This window comes from Leptosomus discolor, chromosome 24 (genome assembly GCF_034619465.1).
Source record: "Leptosomus discolor isolate bLepDis1 chromosome 24, bLepDis1.hap2, whole genome shotgun sequence".
NCBI classification, from domain to species: Eukaryota; Metazoa; Chordata; class Aves; order Leptosomiformes; family Leptosomidae; genus Leptosomus; species Leptosomus discolor.
The window spans coordinates 4,192,453-4,209,089 of NC_141414.1; the positions used below are offsets into that span (position 1 = coordinate 4,192,453).

The 16,637-nt window shown below is 44.5% G+C and overlaps 1 protein-coding gene across 3 annotated transcripts in view; it reads right to left on the reverse strand.

Annotated features, from left to right (window-relative positions):
• Positions 1–2,545: 2,545 nt before the first annotated feature.
• AP3D1 (adaptor related protein complex 3 subunit delta 1) overlaps positions 2,546–16,637 on the reverse strand; it is a 42,537-nt gene continuing 28,445 nt past the window's right edge. Inside the window, exons 16-33 of one of the 3 annotated variants that reach the window (XM_086477427.1) lie at positions 16,407–16,552; positions 16,127–16,268; positions 15,163–15,234; positions 14,142–14,217; positions 13,156–13,355; positions 12,387–12,460; positions 11,133–11,156; positions 9,864–10,068; positions 9,073–9,135; positions 8,362–8,460; positions 7,699–7,848; positions 7,516–7,563; positions 6,949–7,138; positions 5,790–5,878; positions 4,660–4,745; positions 4,098–4,219; positions 3,258–3,337; positions 2,546–2,881 (exon numbers count right to left, since the gene is read on the reverse strand). In XM_086477427.1, coding sequence (XP_086333553.1) covers positions 2,786–2,881; positions 3,258–3,337; positions 4,098–4,219; positions 4,660–4,745; positions 5,790–5,878; positions 6,949–7,138; positions 7,516–7,563; positions 7,699–7,848; positions 8,362–8,460; positions 9,073–9,135; positions 9,864–10,068; positions 11,133–11,156; positions 12,387–12,460; positions 13,156–13,355; positions 14,142–14,217; positions 15,163–15,234; positions 16,127–16,268; positions 16,407–16,552 — 1,962 coding nt within the window. In that variant the 3' untranslated portion in view covers positions 2,546–2,785. The remainder of the gene's footprint in view (positions 2,882–3,257; positions 3,338–4,097; positions 4,220–4,659; positions 4,746–5,789; positions 5,879–6,948; positions 7,139–7,515; positions 7,564–7,698; positions 7,849–8,361; positions 8,461–9,072; positions 9,136–9,863; positions 10,069–11,132; positions 11,157–12,386; positions 12,461–13,155; positions 13,356–14,141; positions 14,218–15,162; positions 15,235–16,126; positions 16,269–16,406; positions 16,553–16,637) is intronic. The other 2 variants (XM_086477426.1, XM_086477428.1) reach the window with 2 other exon arrangements.

Genomic DNA, 16,637 nt, shown 5'->3' on the forward strand with positions numbered 1-16,637 from the left:
ACTGGCAACCGCTGCGGGTATCAACAAAACCAACACCTCCATTCCTGCTGTGACAGCGCTGGACCTCAACCCTCATATTAACGCTACCGCGTTTGTCACCAAGGTTACGGGGCGCCAGGCCGAAAGGCAGCGACAGAATGGGCCGGTGTCTGTCCTTCGGGCTCTAGACATCTCCTCAAGACCAGAGCTCCGATTTTCACAAGCGCTTAGATTTTTAGCTGCAATTGTGATCCAAGAAAACCAATGCAGGTTTAACTGAAGTTGTCCGAATCGCTATTTTTTTCCTGTAATTTCTAGTTAGAGACAACTGTTGCTTGCACCACTGCGTCCCAAAGGAGTGCCAAAACCTGACCGCCTGACCAGTTAGTTATTCAAAGTGTGTAGGAGTCAAAGTTTTGGTGCCTACAAAAACCAGGTCAGTTTAAAACGCAAGAGATGGACAGCATCACCCCAGCCTCCCTCACGACGGGCAGTCCAAGCCTGGCCCGGCGGGTACGCCACCGCAGGCTCCCCGCGCTGAGGTGCGCCAGGCCCCAGCTGCTAACCCCCCTTCCCCCACACACACAGTGGTGGGAGAAACAACTTCTCACCTCCAGAGCTGCTGGAATGAGATTCCTTGTAACCCCCCACCCCAGGCACAAGCATTCAGAGCCGGGGCAAATCTGCGTCACCTTTTTGGGTCCATCCAAACTGGAAGGGTCTTATCAAAGGACTATTTACAAAGCCGAAAGTTTAACTTTGTTTTGAAAGTTTATTGGATCATCTTGACACAAAATCATTACAGCAGCTTGTGGTATGTTGGTTTCTTTTTTTTTTTTTTTTTAAGGGAATGTTGATAGCAAATAAATTTGTGAATGTAACACGTCATACAGTTTCAAAATTCTAGAATCACTGCACAGGATTCCTTAAGAGAAGACTCTACATGCTAAAGTGACAGTTTTCATCCATGAATTTAAAAAAAAAAAAACAAACCACTAATTGAGGAACATCATCCTTTAAGACAAATTTAATATGTTCAGTTTCTAATACACAAACTGGCTAACCACGGGAGGCTGACCAATACCAACACCTCTGCAGCGAAGCCTGCTGCAAATGAATTCCTGCAGCGACCAAGTGCAGTCAGAAGACGAAGCTGGTCCTGGCAAGAAAACCAGAGCAGAGCCTTTGCAAAAAGACCCTGGTATGGGGAGAGTGTAAAGAGCACGAGACACGCTTAAAGTACGGGACATAGACCCGAAGGACGAGATCACCGCTTTATCCTGTTCCCCCGGCTCTCCTGGGCACGGCCGACAGCCGCCGGCGCGGTGGCGGTGCTGGAGAAGTGCCGACCGGCCCAGCTCCTCCCTGGGGACCCTTCTGGTAACAGCAACCACCAGCTCTTGACCTGCGCCTCAACACAAAACCATTCAAGCGCGGGTACAGAACAGCAAGTCAAAGAAGTGAGAGGAAAAAAAAAAACCACCTTAAAGAGATTTTGGAGAAGGACACCAATTAAGCACCTCTGTAACGGACACGGTGACATCCCTTTCCAGTCAGTGATTCCACAAGACTTCAACAGGGTAGAATGGGCTCCACTTCACAGACCCTCTCCTTCTCCCCTCTAAAGTGACCTGCTGCAGAGAGAAGCCTGCGGCTGCCCACGCACCCCTCCCTCCCCTCTGCCCCCCAGGCAGGGAGAGTCCCACTGCAGGGACCCAGTTACACTTGTGCTGCTAAATCCGCATCCGCTGCTGCGAGGGCAGGGCCGTGGGACGCCACGGGGACGACTGAGACAGCACGACAGCTCTGATTTCACAGCCCAGACGGAGGGAACGGGGCCGTTATCTGCAAAGTGTTCAGAGGACAAGGGATTACACACGGGGGCGTTTCTCTAACCTGGTAGTGGTCAACCTCAGCTGGTGAGCGAAACGATAGAAAAGCAGGAACAAACCCCTTTGGATTTCCAGTTTCTTGCTACACCCTAACTTTTCAGGAATGTGAAATTGAAGTGGACTCATAAAACACATCGGCAGAGACTGCTCCAAGGGGAGAGGCAGGAGAGACGCCATTTGCGGGGGTGGTCAACAGGAGCAGAGAACCAAACAGCAACACTTTCAGCCTGTTCCCTGCATTCACTCTCTACTCTCTCAGCTGTCACTAAAAGAAGGTTAAGGCTCAAGGCAACTACTATAAACAGAAACTCAAACATCCCAGTTCTCACAGGGCTCATTTGGATTAGCTCGAGGAGATGGAGGATGTTTATATGCTGATCACAATAGATCTTGAGATAATAATAATAATAAATCATATAAAAAAAAAATAAGAGGCCTTCAGGTCCAGCACCAGCCTCTGCTAGAAATATACATCAACTACAGCAGCCCTGAAGACATATTCCATGGCTGGGGATCAAGTCAGCCTTCCCTGGCAATAAGCACAAGCAACAGACTCTGTGCTACTGGTGATCAAAGTCTGCTTAGTCCACCGTCCCACGCAGATGGCAAGTTTATGGGATCATCGTGAGCTGCTGAATAAATAGTGCCCCTCCCTCCCTCCCTCCCTCCTCCAGTCATGTCACCAGGATCTCTTTGGGCTAGAAAGGGTTAACACCACAGTTTGTAAAAAGTTTCGAAATAAAAAGGTAACGTACAGCCTTAAAATGCCTAAACTGCAAACAATGGTGGAGTTAACTGAAAAGCACGTGCCCCAGGATAGTACATGCGTACGAGGGAGAAACTTAACACTTGGGTCTGCTCGTCTTTACACATTAGGTGTGTTTCTTGTAGTTGGAATATTTTATAAGGAATATTCAGCACTTGGACAATGTCTCTTTCATCTCATCCAACAAGTTGCTAAGCAGGGTGGAATCATTACATTTCCCATCTATGGATACAGAGTTCTCTCCCTTGGAAAGAAAAAGAAAAGAAAAATCCATTAGCTCCTCTTCTAAGCGGGGACAATTTTACTCCCAGTCAAGCTCAGGGACTGGAAGCAGCCGCTGGAGCCTGCAGCGGCACGAAGCAGGCTTAGCCAAGAGGCGAGTCTGGGGCAGCCACCCGTGCTGCTACCCACCAGGTATGCGCGGGGCAACAGAAAGCCCACGGGGAGGAACAAGCTTGGTGGTAGCACAGCGAAAACAGCTAGGGGGGCCTGATGAATTACAGTGCCCAGGGTGTCCCTGGGTGATTCAGACAGGAGTATTCCCCCCTTTCTGTTAAGAGAGGGAAGGTGCAGATTTAGGTTCTCTCGGGTCCCGTTTCAGTGTGATACAGCGCTCTCACCTTTTTTACCAGTAGGCAGACGTGATGGCCTTGGATAGAACGACTGTACATGGATGCGCACGAATCAACGCGTTCCACAACTACAAAGCAAGCAGGAATTTTCGTTTAGTGGGACAACTTTTAATCTAAGCTTTGCTTCCTGTGAAGAGGAACTACTGCTCCGCCTGGCCCCAAGCTTCTAGTGAGTGAGGGGAGGAGGAAGTCAGGGTTAAGATGATGTATGTGCCTGGCTCCTCCTGGCTCCCATCTGGGATATTTCACAATAATGAGGTTAGTCATTTGTCTTTTAAGTAAGCTGCAAATGTTTTGTGGCAAAAAAAAAAAAAAAATGCTGATCAGAATGTAGAGCTCTTCCCCAGAAATACTTTCAGTGAGGCAACATCTAATGCATACACCAGAGCATGATGAAACAGCCATTTGTTTTGCTTCAGCCAATACTCGTGTTGTGGTTAAGTCCAAACTTAATAGCTTGTGCTCTCCCTCACTGAAACGAAGCGCTGGGGAAAGAGGCAGGCAGCAGCACTGCAGATCAAACACCCCCCCCAGGGACAGTTACAGCCCAAACTGTAAGCAAGTTGCTCCCGTGATACCTGCCACGTGCCTCGCTGGACTGGAGGAAAGCTACAGGGACAGAAGGAGAGTTCATTTTGAAGAACACTACGTGCTTTGAGGATATCAATGTGTTACAAAACTGGAAAAAATTCCTCTCCCAAATTTTTTTAATCTGGACATCACCTGCTTCTGTCATAGTTGAGGCCCCGGAGCATTGCGCTTGACGAGCACAGCAGAAATTTTAGAATATGGCATTTTGCAGAAGGTTCTGCATCAAGGAAGACTCACCTGAAAAATGATGATGAAAACAGATCTTTGCCAGTAGATGTTGGAAAGAAATGCTAATTCCGTCTACTTTAATAGAACTCATGTGCAGATCTCCAGACTCTAGGAGCTTGGCAAAAGCATCACTGCAAAACAGGAAGGAAAGTCAACACTTGTACTAGAAATTCAAGTGAAATCTGCCACATTAGCCCCATGCAGACCTTGAGACATCTCAGGATGCGGAAGTCTAAGTACTACCAAGCTCCAGGAAAATGGGTTTACAGCAAATATGGGACCCAAACTCCAGACTCCACTGGAGTAGCCTACGACCAACCAGAGCTACTTCCACACAACCTCTGCCAGCCTACAGGGCATACAGCTCCTCCTTCAGAATCACTCGAAGTAAGTTGCTGGACATATTTTAACAGTGGGGCATTACACAAGATGACTGAAGTGTACCCGAAGCAATCACAAGCAGCCAAGGTCACAAGCATGCTGCACGTCTCGCAGAGGTGGCCCGCAGCCAAAGCGCAGCTTCCCATGGGCGGCAAAAGCACCAATGCTGTGCTCCCTAAATGGCACTTACCTATAGCAAGGCGTCGTGATCAAGTATGAAGCGCAACTGAAGTGCAATTTGAAATCTAGTTTTTCATGGGTTGAACCTTCATCATTCTGCAACAGGTCAAAGGAAAGGAGATGAATGGGAGCCCCGAGGCAGCAAGAGGAGGCACCACCCCCACCTACCAAACAGGCACAACGAAGACTTTAGGGCTCAATTCCCTTTGATACACCCTGGCTGGGCCTGCAGGATCAGTCAGAGAATGACTGTCACGCTACAACATCAGGCCACTCGGAGAAAAGATTTGGGCAGCTGGGTTGATACGTAACACCCGGAGCAGCTAGGGGACACAACTGGAAGGAACAGGCTCCATTTTCGATTGCACTCTGCTGAAACACATGGAGCAGACTGAATGGAAACTAACACTTGGAGATGTGGTTTTACAGTTCACTACTTCCTGAGCAAAATAATCGATTAGTATCTCCCAGATTCTTAGGTACTGAAAATAGGACTAGTATACTATTTTTAAGAAACCCTTAAAAGAGATAATGGCTGACTCAGAAGAAGCCACAACTGTCTCCATTCACTTCCTTCGAGCTGTTCACACAGCTCCTTCATTAATAATTTCACTGAAATAAGATTAGAAACACACATAATCTTATACAGGTTGATACCTATTAAACAATGCCTTCCCCTAACATCACTCTTGCTCTGGCTTTCCATCCTTATCAATTTTATCTAACTCATTGCTATTTTTCCTGCCTTGTACCAGGCAGCAGCGTTCAACTGATCTTTGGATAACTGAGATCAGAAGAAACAGACTCGGGGTTGCATCTTTCACCAGCTGGTTGACCTCCTCTCCCCAGCAGATGCATCACTGCAGTGACCTTCTAGCTGACAATGTGGCATATGTTTCAGGCTGCATTGCTCACACACTGCCAGGAATGACAATTTAGGACATGCTTACGCAGTATTCGGGACACTCTTTGCACAAGATGCCATGTAAAAATACTTCTCACATCACAGAATGGGCTGGTGCAGCAGAGATGAAATGATGCCTAAAAAAAAAAGCTCTAAAGCAGTGCTTCCCACCCAAGTCAAGCTCCCTTATGCAGTTCCAAAGGAAGCAGAAGCACAGGGTTTAAAGCTGCACTTACTTTGACTATAAAGGACAGTGTTCCTTTTAACTTCTGAGCCATAACAATACTCTGAAGTGTAAACACAAACTGGGCTTCATTAGAGATTCCTAGCATGAAGAGAGGAGAGGGAGAAGGCAGGTCAGAACATGGTTTCTGTAGCTACATAACGGTTAGAATGATCAGCAGCAGCTCAGCTTTACGTACTGAAAGTTTTCGAACCAAGTTTGAAATTTTCCACGTAGTTACAAGAGTTATATGCACAATTCCTGTTGTGAATCAACACCGTTACAGCACTTAGCTCTTGGATCTCTGAAAAGCAGCAGTGATGGCTGGCATTTAGTAGAGGTTATTGAGCGAGTGCCTGGGCGAAGTATGTCACAGTGGCAATATATTTAACTGTTTGTATAACTGGAAAAATATACATCTTTCAAAGTAGTTTTCAGAACTAATTTGAATTCTAACATTTCTATGTTTTAATACACAAGCCTGTGTCAAAACCTGCCTTATACAGAACAAAAAAAAATACCCCACTGCATTTCATGAAGGATCAAAATGCACCCTGAAGCCACTAAACCCCAGAAGACTTCTGTGAGCTGTTTCAGTACTCAACTCTGGCGAAGGAAGTGAAATTCAAAGAAGTTCAGCTGCACTATTGTACGAAGCCATTATCCTTCACATATAGCTTGTCTTAAGGCCTCAGCTCCCCATCCAAATAAGCACATACTTATCATAAAACTTTCACTGCATGTGGCCTCTGCCATTAAAAGAGTGCAACAGCAGCTCGGGAATAAATCCAGAGCGCATTCTAATGGTTCATGAACGTATAACTTTTCATTTTAAATCTCACAGCAAACTCCTCACGAATTTTGGACTCCTGTAGATGGTGCTGCTGGCACGTTCAACGGTACGCCAGCCTGCAGTCACCTGACAAAGGAACTGAGACATTCGGACTCATGGCCCTACGTTACAGGCTTTGCTCTTTGCTGGCAGAACCACCTGCGTTTATAGCCACACTGTAAGAAGGCTTATCCTCTCCAGTGATTTGCCTGAAAGCCCAGCGAACACCCAGAGGGACATGTCTTTCTGGAAAACAGCAAGAAGTTCAAACAATTCTTTCCACAGGAGGGCAGTGCAGGACTAGACATACTCCAAGAACCTCGTGCAAAGCTGCGCATACCAGGGGGTAGCTGGAAGGGCACAGGTATCCCATCATGTACTGATGATCCTTCTGGTCGGAGCATTTTAGTGTTGAGAGAGTCCAGGACATTTAGTTCCATGCTCTTAAGGAAGCTAGTGCTTTTGTTCTCAAAGATAACAGAGACAGTAACTTGACTATCATTCTGCAGATTTCCTTGAATATCGTAGGTCTGCAAATGAAGGGGGGGGGGGAAATATCACAGGAAAGATTTAGAAACTTCAAACAGCACCAGAACAGATCATCAGAATAAAGCAAGCTTCGAAAAGAAAGTAATCTGGTACAGCTATAGGATCACGAGCAGCACACTGGGGATCAGCTCCACAGCACTGCTAAGTAGTGAGAAAATACCAACTTGAAAACTTGTGAAGTGGGACATCGAAAGGAATGGAAATGGACCTTTGTTATATTTCTGCCTCCTGGGATTTAAACAGTTCTTCGGTTAAATGCTGGATACATAAAGTCGTTACACTGTCCCCAGGGTATCCCCTCTTTCCTCAGAGAACACAGAAAGGGATGACAGCTGGATTTGAATGCCAAAACACTCACCATTTTAATGTATGGATTTTCTGCAAGAAGGCGGTAACTGGACATAGGCTAGAAAACAAGAAAGAAATCACAGTCACAATATAACTCATTTCTCTGAAAAGAGCTGTCATCATCCTTCCTCCCAAACCAGTTTAGTTCCTGCCTTTTCCCCAAGGCAAGGGCTGCCAGCACACAGCTACTCACTGGTAGTGGTTCATCATCTAGTGTTCCATTCTGCACCGACTCCGTTGTCTCCTCCTCGCTGTGATGACTCTTCTTTTTGGATTTCTTTTTATCCTTTGTTTTCTCTTCTTTCTCTTTCTTGTGCTTTTTCTTCTTATGCTTGGAGGATTTCTACCAAGAAGAACAAGAAACTACAAGAAACCCTTAAAGAAACCCTACATTTCCAGCCATTACATCATGACTCATCTACCAAGCTTCCGGCTACAGACTCCCACTCTACGCAGCCTTCTGGGCTGAACGTAGTTCCCTGCTACTGCAGAAACCTGAAACAGAGTCCCCATTCTTTAAACCCCAACAGTCATTCTGTGTCGAGTCCCAGTAAACCCTTGCTCCCCACTCAAATGACAGTACCTTAACCCAAAGCAGCCTGGGATCAGCAGAAGGTCAAATCCCAACTGTTTGGAAGCTCAGCTTTAAAACCGTTACCTGGCCCTGGGCTCGAGGAACAACCAAACCTCTTACTATGAAGTGTTTAGAGCTCCTCAAGGGTATAACATCCCACTGCTGCCCATTTGCAGGTGGTCACTACACTGAACAGGCCAGTAATTCCTGTGTGCTTCTTCTCAAGGAACACTAGATACTAGGAGAACACGGCTAAGGGTGTCAGCAACTTAAATCACTTACCTTTCCCTCGTCATCCTCCTCCTCATCTCGCTCTTCCCTTTCTTCCTTTTTCACCTCCTGAGGTTCAGCCACAACAGCAGCACCCACTTCAGGCTCACTCTGAGTAGATTAGCAGAAGAATTATGATACTAATGCAACAGAGTTGAAACAACTGAATTCCACACCAAAAGAAGAAGAAATATTAGCAGTGACGCTTCCACACCCCATTATTTCAAAAATTACATTAGACTAACATGGGATCAAGCCTTTCATTTGCTGCCTCTGAAACCCAGCAAATATGATCACCTGAGGACAAGATACAAAACATCCCGACATTCCTCGTCTCTTCCTCTCAAGTCTCTCATCAAAATTCACAAGACTTTTTTTTCTTTCAGATTGTGTGTCTCATGTCATTAATATTGCTAGCGTCTAGCTCTCACCAGGAAATAAAACCACACAATAATATATTGAAAACCACCAATAATATTAAAATCCACCAAGGCTGTAGCTGCATCTGTATTTCTATCCATTGATCTGCACAGCAGAAGGAGCCTGAAATCCCCCATTACAGTGTCTGTAAACTGGGGAGATAAAATGTCATTGCTTCACAGCAATAAGTTGAGGAGACGAAGCCTATCTTTCCCTTCTCTCCTGCGGCATGACAAAGCACTCGTATCACAGCTAAGATGTAATCACAAAAAAAGGTTTCCTGCGATGTGCTAAGATGTCTACCTGTGGCTGCGTAGAGGAAGCAGGCGGTGGAGCAGTGGAGAGCCAGAAATCCAAGTCTTCCCCCTGAATTTCAAGAGAAAATAAAATCATTATGGTTGTTTTGATACTACACTTTAAAAAAAAAAATTAAAAATCCCACCAATTATATTAAAACCTTAGGTTTTGATGGAAATGCATTGCTCCAGAATGCTCACACCCAGATGCAGCAATCATTTAGGAGTTCACTTCAGTGTCTGAGCACACTTCCAGACCCAGACCCAGCTGACAGCAACTGCAAGTCACCCTACAGAGCACAGCATCTACAGGCAGTCGTGCACGTTGGCTGCCTCCTAGAGGAAAAGCGCATCTCCGCAGAGCGGCTAACAAGGAGGATTCAGGTTTTCAGAGTAACTGGCAACTCATGTCAGGTTTTGTAACTGGAAGATTCTGAAGTATGTGGGGGACAGGATATAGAACAAGAGTGAGCTCCAGATATTTTGCTAAGAGGTCTCCATTTTAAGAACAGGCAAAATCAGTAAACTCAGCTTCCAAATTAGCTCTGGAAGATCTGCTGTGTAGGCTGCAGTAAGCTGAATTCTGCTCACTTACAAGGCTAAGTAAATGTTATTTTTACTAACAGAAATCTTTAAATACCTGCTCTTATAGTTGTAAAAATTTAAGGAAATATAGGTTGAAAACACTCAGCTGTTTCAGTTGTCAAATGTGACTGTTCCTAAGCAACAAACAGAACACAGCAAGAAATACATCCCATAACAGCAGCTTCTAAAATAATGCAAGTCTTGGAGAATTACCTTTTTTTCTTCTGCCTCCTCTACGACCTTTTTCTCTTTCTCTTTCTTCTTTCCTTTGTCTCTCTCCTTTTCTTTGTGTTTCTTTTCTTTCTTTTTGGGTTTCTTGCTTTTCTTCTCTACTAGGGGAGCTTCTGAGTCTGGTGTCTTCAGGGTCTCAACATTTCTGTGTCTCTGCACTGGCAGCTTCTCACTGTCTGCTAAGGGTCTTAAAAATAAAGAGTCTGTTACCCTGCTGCAAATGGTCTCCCTCAGCTTAGATTATCTGCTGGATGTCCAGGACAAGGTATGCTTCCTTTTTAAAGAGCTGGGTCCCAAAATCTTAAATCAGCACATACTTCTGCACCTGAAATTTATTTATGCAACTGCCCTCGTGGATTAGGAGTTAACAGAAACAATCTGAAGGCGACTGAGCAGAGCTCTTGCTGACACCTGATCCCTCCTAGAAGTGATAACTACAGACTCGCACACCGAGCAGCACCTACACAGGGCATTACGCTGCATTTCTGCGGAGCCACTCTCAAGGCACAGCAGAGATGGGAAACAGCAGGAAGCATTTACAACAGTGTGGAAATTCAAGCAGTGCAATGACAGCATGGCTCCAACAGCCCTTGAAGGGCGTGGGTTTTGTTGTTAGTGATGAACAAATCACTCCAGTTGGACATTATTTTAAGCAATAAATGGTTTCATTTTGGAATTTTATGCTAGGAGTCTACTCTACCATTTCAAATGTGGTGTTTTATTTCAGATACCTGCTTCCAAAAGGCAGGAGCAGTTCAGATTTACACTGTATTCCCAAATCCATTACTTGGGGAAAAAAAACACCACAGAAATTTCTCCAGTCTTGTCAAACACTGTCCAGAATCAGTGAGAAGGCCACCGATTGCCTCTCTTTAAATTTCTACAGCTTTTACTTCACATTAGTTTTCAGGTTTGAGTAAACACCAGTTCAGGAAGATTTCTAATGGTCTCGCTTGCCTTAATGTTTTTGTTTATATTGCATGAAGAACCAGACTCAATTCACTTTTGACTTTGAAACAGACACTAAGGGCAAGATGGACGCCATCTGTCTGAGCAGTGAACAGATCTCCTCTTTCACACAATACTGTCCAGGAACAGGGATTGGTGCTGAAAGTCAACGATGAAATAAGACTCTCACAAATCTGGAGGTCAATGATTTCAATAGTTTCACCACCCTTCAAGTATTTACACTGTCCACTGATACCAACCAATCTGACAAAGAAGGTCAACCACTTAGCAGCATATTCTTACCTGGAAGGCTTCCCTGAAACCAGACTGCATGTGAGCGTGACACAGACATAGCAGTGCAAGCACAGAAAGAAAGAGAGGACAGAGACATGAGAAATCATGACAGGAGAGCACACCGACTCATGTGAAATGGAAAGAGAACGGATGGAAACAATACAAGAGTCCAAAGATGCCTCCTGGAGCACAGCATTCAGAAACTTCTCTGCTCAGTGTTTTCTGTGCTGTTGAGGTTTGTCATGCAGATATGAGGTCTAGAGTCAGAAATTCATTTCCTTTTATGTATTTGTCCCCTGCAGACTCAGAGGAATGGGACCAGTTTGTAAAAGGAAGTTTTTCAGAAACTGTTCTTTCACTTTTTAAAAATGCTATATCACTTTTTTGCAAGGTACCGAGGGGCCAAAGCCCTACAGATTTGAGAACTGCAGAGAATAGCACAGACTTTAAAGTTAAATACCAGAGAGAGAGTACACATGCACACGTGTGCCTGCAGAGTCTTCAAAACTTGACAGGAGGCATCCATGGACCATAAATCAGCAATTATTTTTAGCGTGGCCATTTTGTAAAACAGCAACTAAAAAGAAAGTATCTCCACATGCAATTCTGAACAGCCCACTGCTAATTACCACATGGCACGCAGGGATGCAGAGCCTGCTGCACTGCAGCCTGGGGTGCCAGTCCTGCAAACCACTCCAGTAGCTGAATGGGGGACCAGACTCTGGTCAAAGTTATGATGTGCGGTTCCCTCAGTCACATCTGAACAACATTTTTCAACAGGGGAAGCAGACTGAACATCCACAGGGCAATGGGGATGCTACAAACTGGCTGTTACTGGTCAAGCGATCGCAACGCAGAGCATACAGGCTTGCCATGGGTACGGTGGTCCTGAGATGAACATGGATGAATGCAGGTCACACTCAGTGCCAATGCAGGTGAGATCAGGGAGAAACCGGGACGCCCAAACCTCAGACTCTCTCTCACATCTGACCCCAGCGACACCGCCTGCGCTTTCAGACTGCATTCAGTCACACAAAAGGATTCCTCTGCCCCTCCCCAAATCCCCGCTCCCTCAGCGGCTTCGCTTCCATCATCCATGCTGCAGTCGGAACCCAAGCCTGGATGATCATCTAAGGTTCCACCCAAGGCATGGCGAGAGACTGAGGGGACCGCAGGTTGTGCCTTTGCCTGTTCAGCCCCAGACCTGCCCTCATGCATTCTGGTTAGCAACTACGTCAATTCACATACAAAACTGTCACTTACTTATCCAGATCTATATCAAGTGCCTTATATGGATCATTTGGATCTTTGTCATCTTCATCACTGGGCAAAGCATTCTGCAGGAGAGACAAAGAGACCATCCACTGAAGAGCAAACCACAGGCAATTTTGAAACTAAAGCTTTACATCACCCAAACCAGTTTTTTTAAGACTGTTAACCCCGAACAGGCCAGCTTGCAGCAGGCACAGTAAGTCACAGGAACAATGCGCTTTAATGCAGCATCTCGTTACAAGATTAATTTAGAACAGAAACCCGTTCTTCATAAACTTCAGGATTTGAATTGCTGCTGTTCGGTTTTGATTAAAGGAAATTTTAGGAACAAATACAGATTACATCATTAGCATGCGCAATTAATTATAATCAGCTGCAAACCTGCTGACTAGACAGCAAGTTAATGTCAAAGTGAAGCAGCAGAGCATAACAAATGAAGTGGCTATTTGGACAGCATTACTTTTACAGCAGATATTGTTGGTTTTGTTGTGTTTGTTGGTGTGTTTTTTTTTTTTTTTTTAATAGCTTCAGTGGTAATTTTTGTCTTTTTCTGCACAAAAACACAATCATTTCCCCCCTTGCAAAGAGCAGCCTAGGACCACCTCAATCAGTCATTTCTGAAGCAGCTTTGCAAGAAGACATATCTCTTGAACTGCGACAATACAGACTGGCTGGCAACTCCTGGGGGGGGCAAAAAAATCTCTCAAGAGCAGCACACAGATAAACCCCACAGCTCAGGCCACCAACCAAAGCAACTGACCTCTGGCATCTCTTCTGTGATGATATCCACATGGTGAGCTGGAGCAATATCCTCCTCACTCTCCGTGTGCAAAGAGTTATGGCGATGATGTTTACCTCTCTTCTCCTTTTTCTGTTTTTTCTTTTTCTTGTCTTTCTCCAGTTTCTGTTTATGTCTTCGCTCTTCTTCCAGTTTCACGTACTGGTCAGACATAGGCATTCCTGTGGAAGCCAAACTGCTTTCAGGCTACGGTCCACATGGACATTGATCACTCAAAGAATATGTTGGGAGCGAACCTTGCTTCTAGCTTCTCACAATTAGAGGGATCAACACCTCCTTGCTTCCATATCATCCCACATACAGCCCCTCGAGCCCCAGCCTTACTATCACACTCCATCCTTCCAGAAACAGGACAGAGCTCTATCCTGCTCCCTGGTTCTTGTCCACACTAACTGGATTACAAAATACCCATGTTTGGATGCTCTTTAAGAGACTGACAACTTTCCACACTTTTGGAAAAAGCTTGTTATGTAAGCCTTAAATATTTGCACTTACAACTCAGCACTCGCAATGTACTGCACTTCATCCACAGCTTTTCAGTGCTCCATGAAACTGCTCGTTAGATATACAACTACCTTCTGATCTTTGAAAAAAGATATTAAAATAGTATCTCTACTATTAGACTCCACTTAATGTCTCCTGATGACCTTCATCAGCCCTTTAACACATTCCAAAGGTGACTGTTAACTACACAGAACAGCAATTCCATGTTACAGAGTTGTCTGGACAATACACTCAATCACAGAATTACTTCTAATACTCTCTTGAGAGGAACTGCACTCAGACTGCAAAGTACTATTTTCAAACACTTAGAAGTTAAGGAGATATATTTAAGAATCTACTGAAGGTATGCTCCTTGCCCTTAAAAACCTAAGGAGGGATTCCTAAGAAGGAATTACTACTTTTGTTTAGCTGAATTTCTGTAATTAAAGATTAGCTGCACTTACCTGGAACTTTTAAGGGGACAGAAAGGTCAATCTGGACCACAGGTATGTGTTCTACACCTGGAGTGTCTTGGTATCGCTGGGAAAACGGACATTTGTTAGGTTCTGAGCATTGCCAGATACTAATCTATATAAATAGACACACTGCAAAACATCAAGCAGTTTAATCCTTTAAGTGAACATTTTAAAGGATAGGAATAGAATAGCTCAGTACTAAATCCTGTGCGGTAGCAGAGTATTTTAAAGCCAGCTGATAACTACTAAAAAAGACCCTGCTTTTAGCTATGGTTTTTTAACCCTGCTTCTGCCCTGAAGAAGGCTTGTTGCAACTCTCTGAAGCATTTTTGGGTTGTGTTGTATTGCTAATAACTTGCCACTTCAGAAGATAAATTTTGAGATTTGAATTGAGGAAAACCAGGCAGAGTCCTTCAGATATCCAGGGAATAAAGCAGGCTCTTTCCCTGAAAAAGGTGTTAAGAAGAGACCACAATGACCTTTTGGTCCACAAAACACACTGCATGTTCAAGGTTCACTCTCTCTTCATTGCTCTTAATGAAGTGCCTGGCGATCTGAACCCTTCCATCACTCAGAGCTGGGACAAAACTACCTGCACAGGAGATTTGTGACACAGGAGCACAGAGAAGTGCTTCTCTACAGCTTTTCAAGAGTCCTGGCTGAAATATAAACACTGCGCTTTCCACGACTAGCTAATCCAGACTGTTCCATACTACTGTGTATTGGGAATTGTGACAATTACCACTTCCTTATTTCTAAACTGGTGGTCCACCAGAGAAGCAGAGAAAGCTGGCTGCTCTTGTGCTATTAGGTCACTTGTGAGTTTCTCAACACAAACAAGACTTACAAAGTTGTAGGCAGCCACTCCAGTCAGCACACTATGAAGTGATTAGAACTGCAGTGGAAATAACCAGAACATCCCAGAGGGAAGCTGCAGCTCTGACATTCAGCAAGCCTTCACACAGTTATACGAGAGACCAGCAAGATATTTTAATTCAGACTCACTCACCTTCTGGGGGGAAGGAGAGCTTTTAATATAAAATGGGTTGTTTGCCTGTTCTTGTTTCCGGGCTTCTCGACGCTAAAAGCAAAAGAGTATTTGTAGTTAGAACGTTTGGTCCTAAGTAAAGAGAGACAAAAGGCCAAGTGCAACATGCAACCTCCCTGAATTTTTGGAACAATACATAACTACTTGCAAAAAGACTACAGCATAGTAGCTTGTGTACGATAAACCAGTTTTGAGTTACAACACATACTAGGATATAACTAGGATATAACTACAAGCACTGCTACTACTATAACTAATATTCCTTGGAACGCCCTTTCTTTGCTTTTTAATAGTAGATTAGAGACAGTAACTTCCTGAGGGCCAGATTTTGATGGCAATTCAAGTTTCTATTTTCATTCTTGCAGAGAGGAAGTAGTGAAGATTCTTACCACGAAAAAGTTTTCTCTATGAAAACAAAAAGGTCAGAAGCAGGAAAGGTGGCACCACTACTGAGTCACATTACAGCAGTTCATAGAAGCTGCTGAAGTCCACGAGCAAAGGTGCTGATCCAGAGCACACACAACAACAGAAGCACACCAATGGAGCAGGTGTGTAAGACACACAAGTGTCCATCCTCAAGACCCTGTACTTCGAAGTGAGCTGCACTGGACACCACAGTTTACAGGTCAGATTTTTACAAGAGCTCGACACTCCTAACAAGGCCAAGTTATTATAATATCTTCTTCCATTTGGACAAGGTAGACAAGCTAGACTTCCAAGAGAATTTTATATTGGATGTATTCCACAATGCCTAAAAAAATACCTGTACTCAAATACATGTTTTGTTCACATCAAGTCACCAGATTTCCGGAGCTGTATGGCTCCTTGGCTACAGGGAGGACCCACAACAGCTCCAACTGCTTCAGCAGCATTTACATCATGACCACTGAATTACATAGGGAAAAGCGTTTTAACATTCACTCACTCTGGCCAGTTCCTCTTCATCTATTTCTGGCTGTCTGTGTCTGGAATGCTTCTGTTCCTCATCATGAAAAATTGTTTTGGGCTTTTCATCTTCAGACTCACTGTCTGATGGAGGTTCGTTGATCCAGGCATCAAGGTCCAAGCTGGTAAGAATTGCGGCAAGCAAACAAAGAGCTTGACTCAGCACCCCATATATTGCAGTGTTTCTCACCATATCCTTAGCTCTTCTAGCTAAGAGTCTAAGTTAAACAAGGCTTTGGGAGAGAGAGAAGGAACCTTACCCCTCTGGAACCGGTACTTTCTTCTGTGCCTTAGGAGCCACAGGGTTCAGCTCACCGGCAAACAGGGCTATTACTTCCTCAGCTACAGGTACTTCTTTTATTTGTAGCTTCTGTATATATTTTATTAGTTGTAAGATGCAAGAAGCCTAAGAACAAATGCAGAAGTAATTTCAGAAAAAATATTAACAAACTAAACCAAACAAATCAACTGCAACGGAAGTGAGGAGGAAA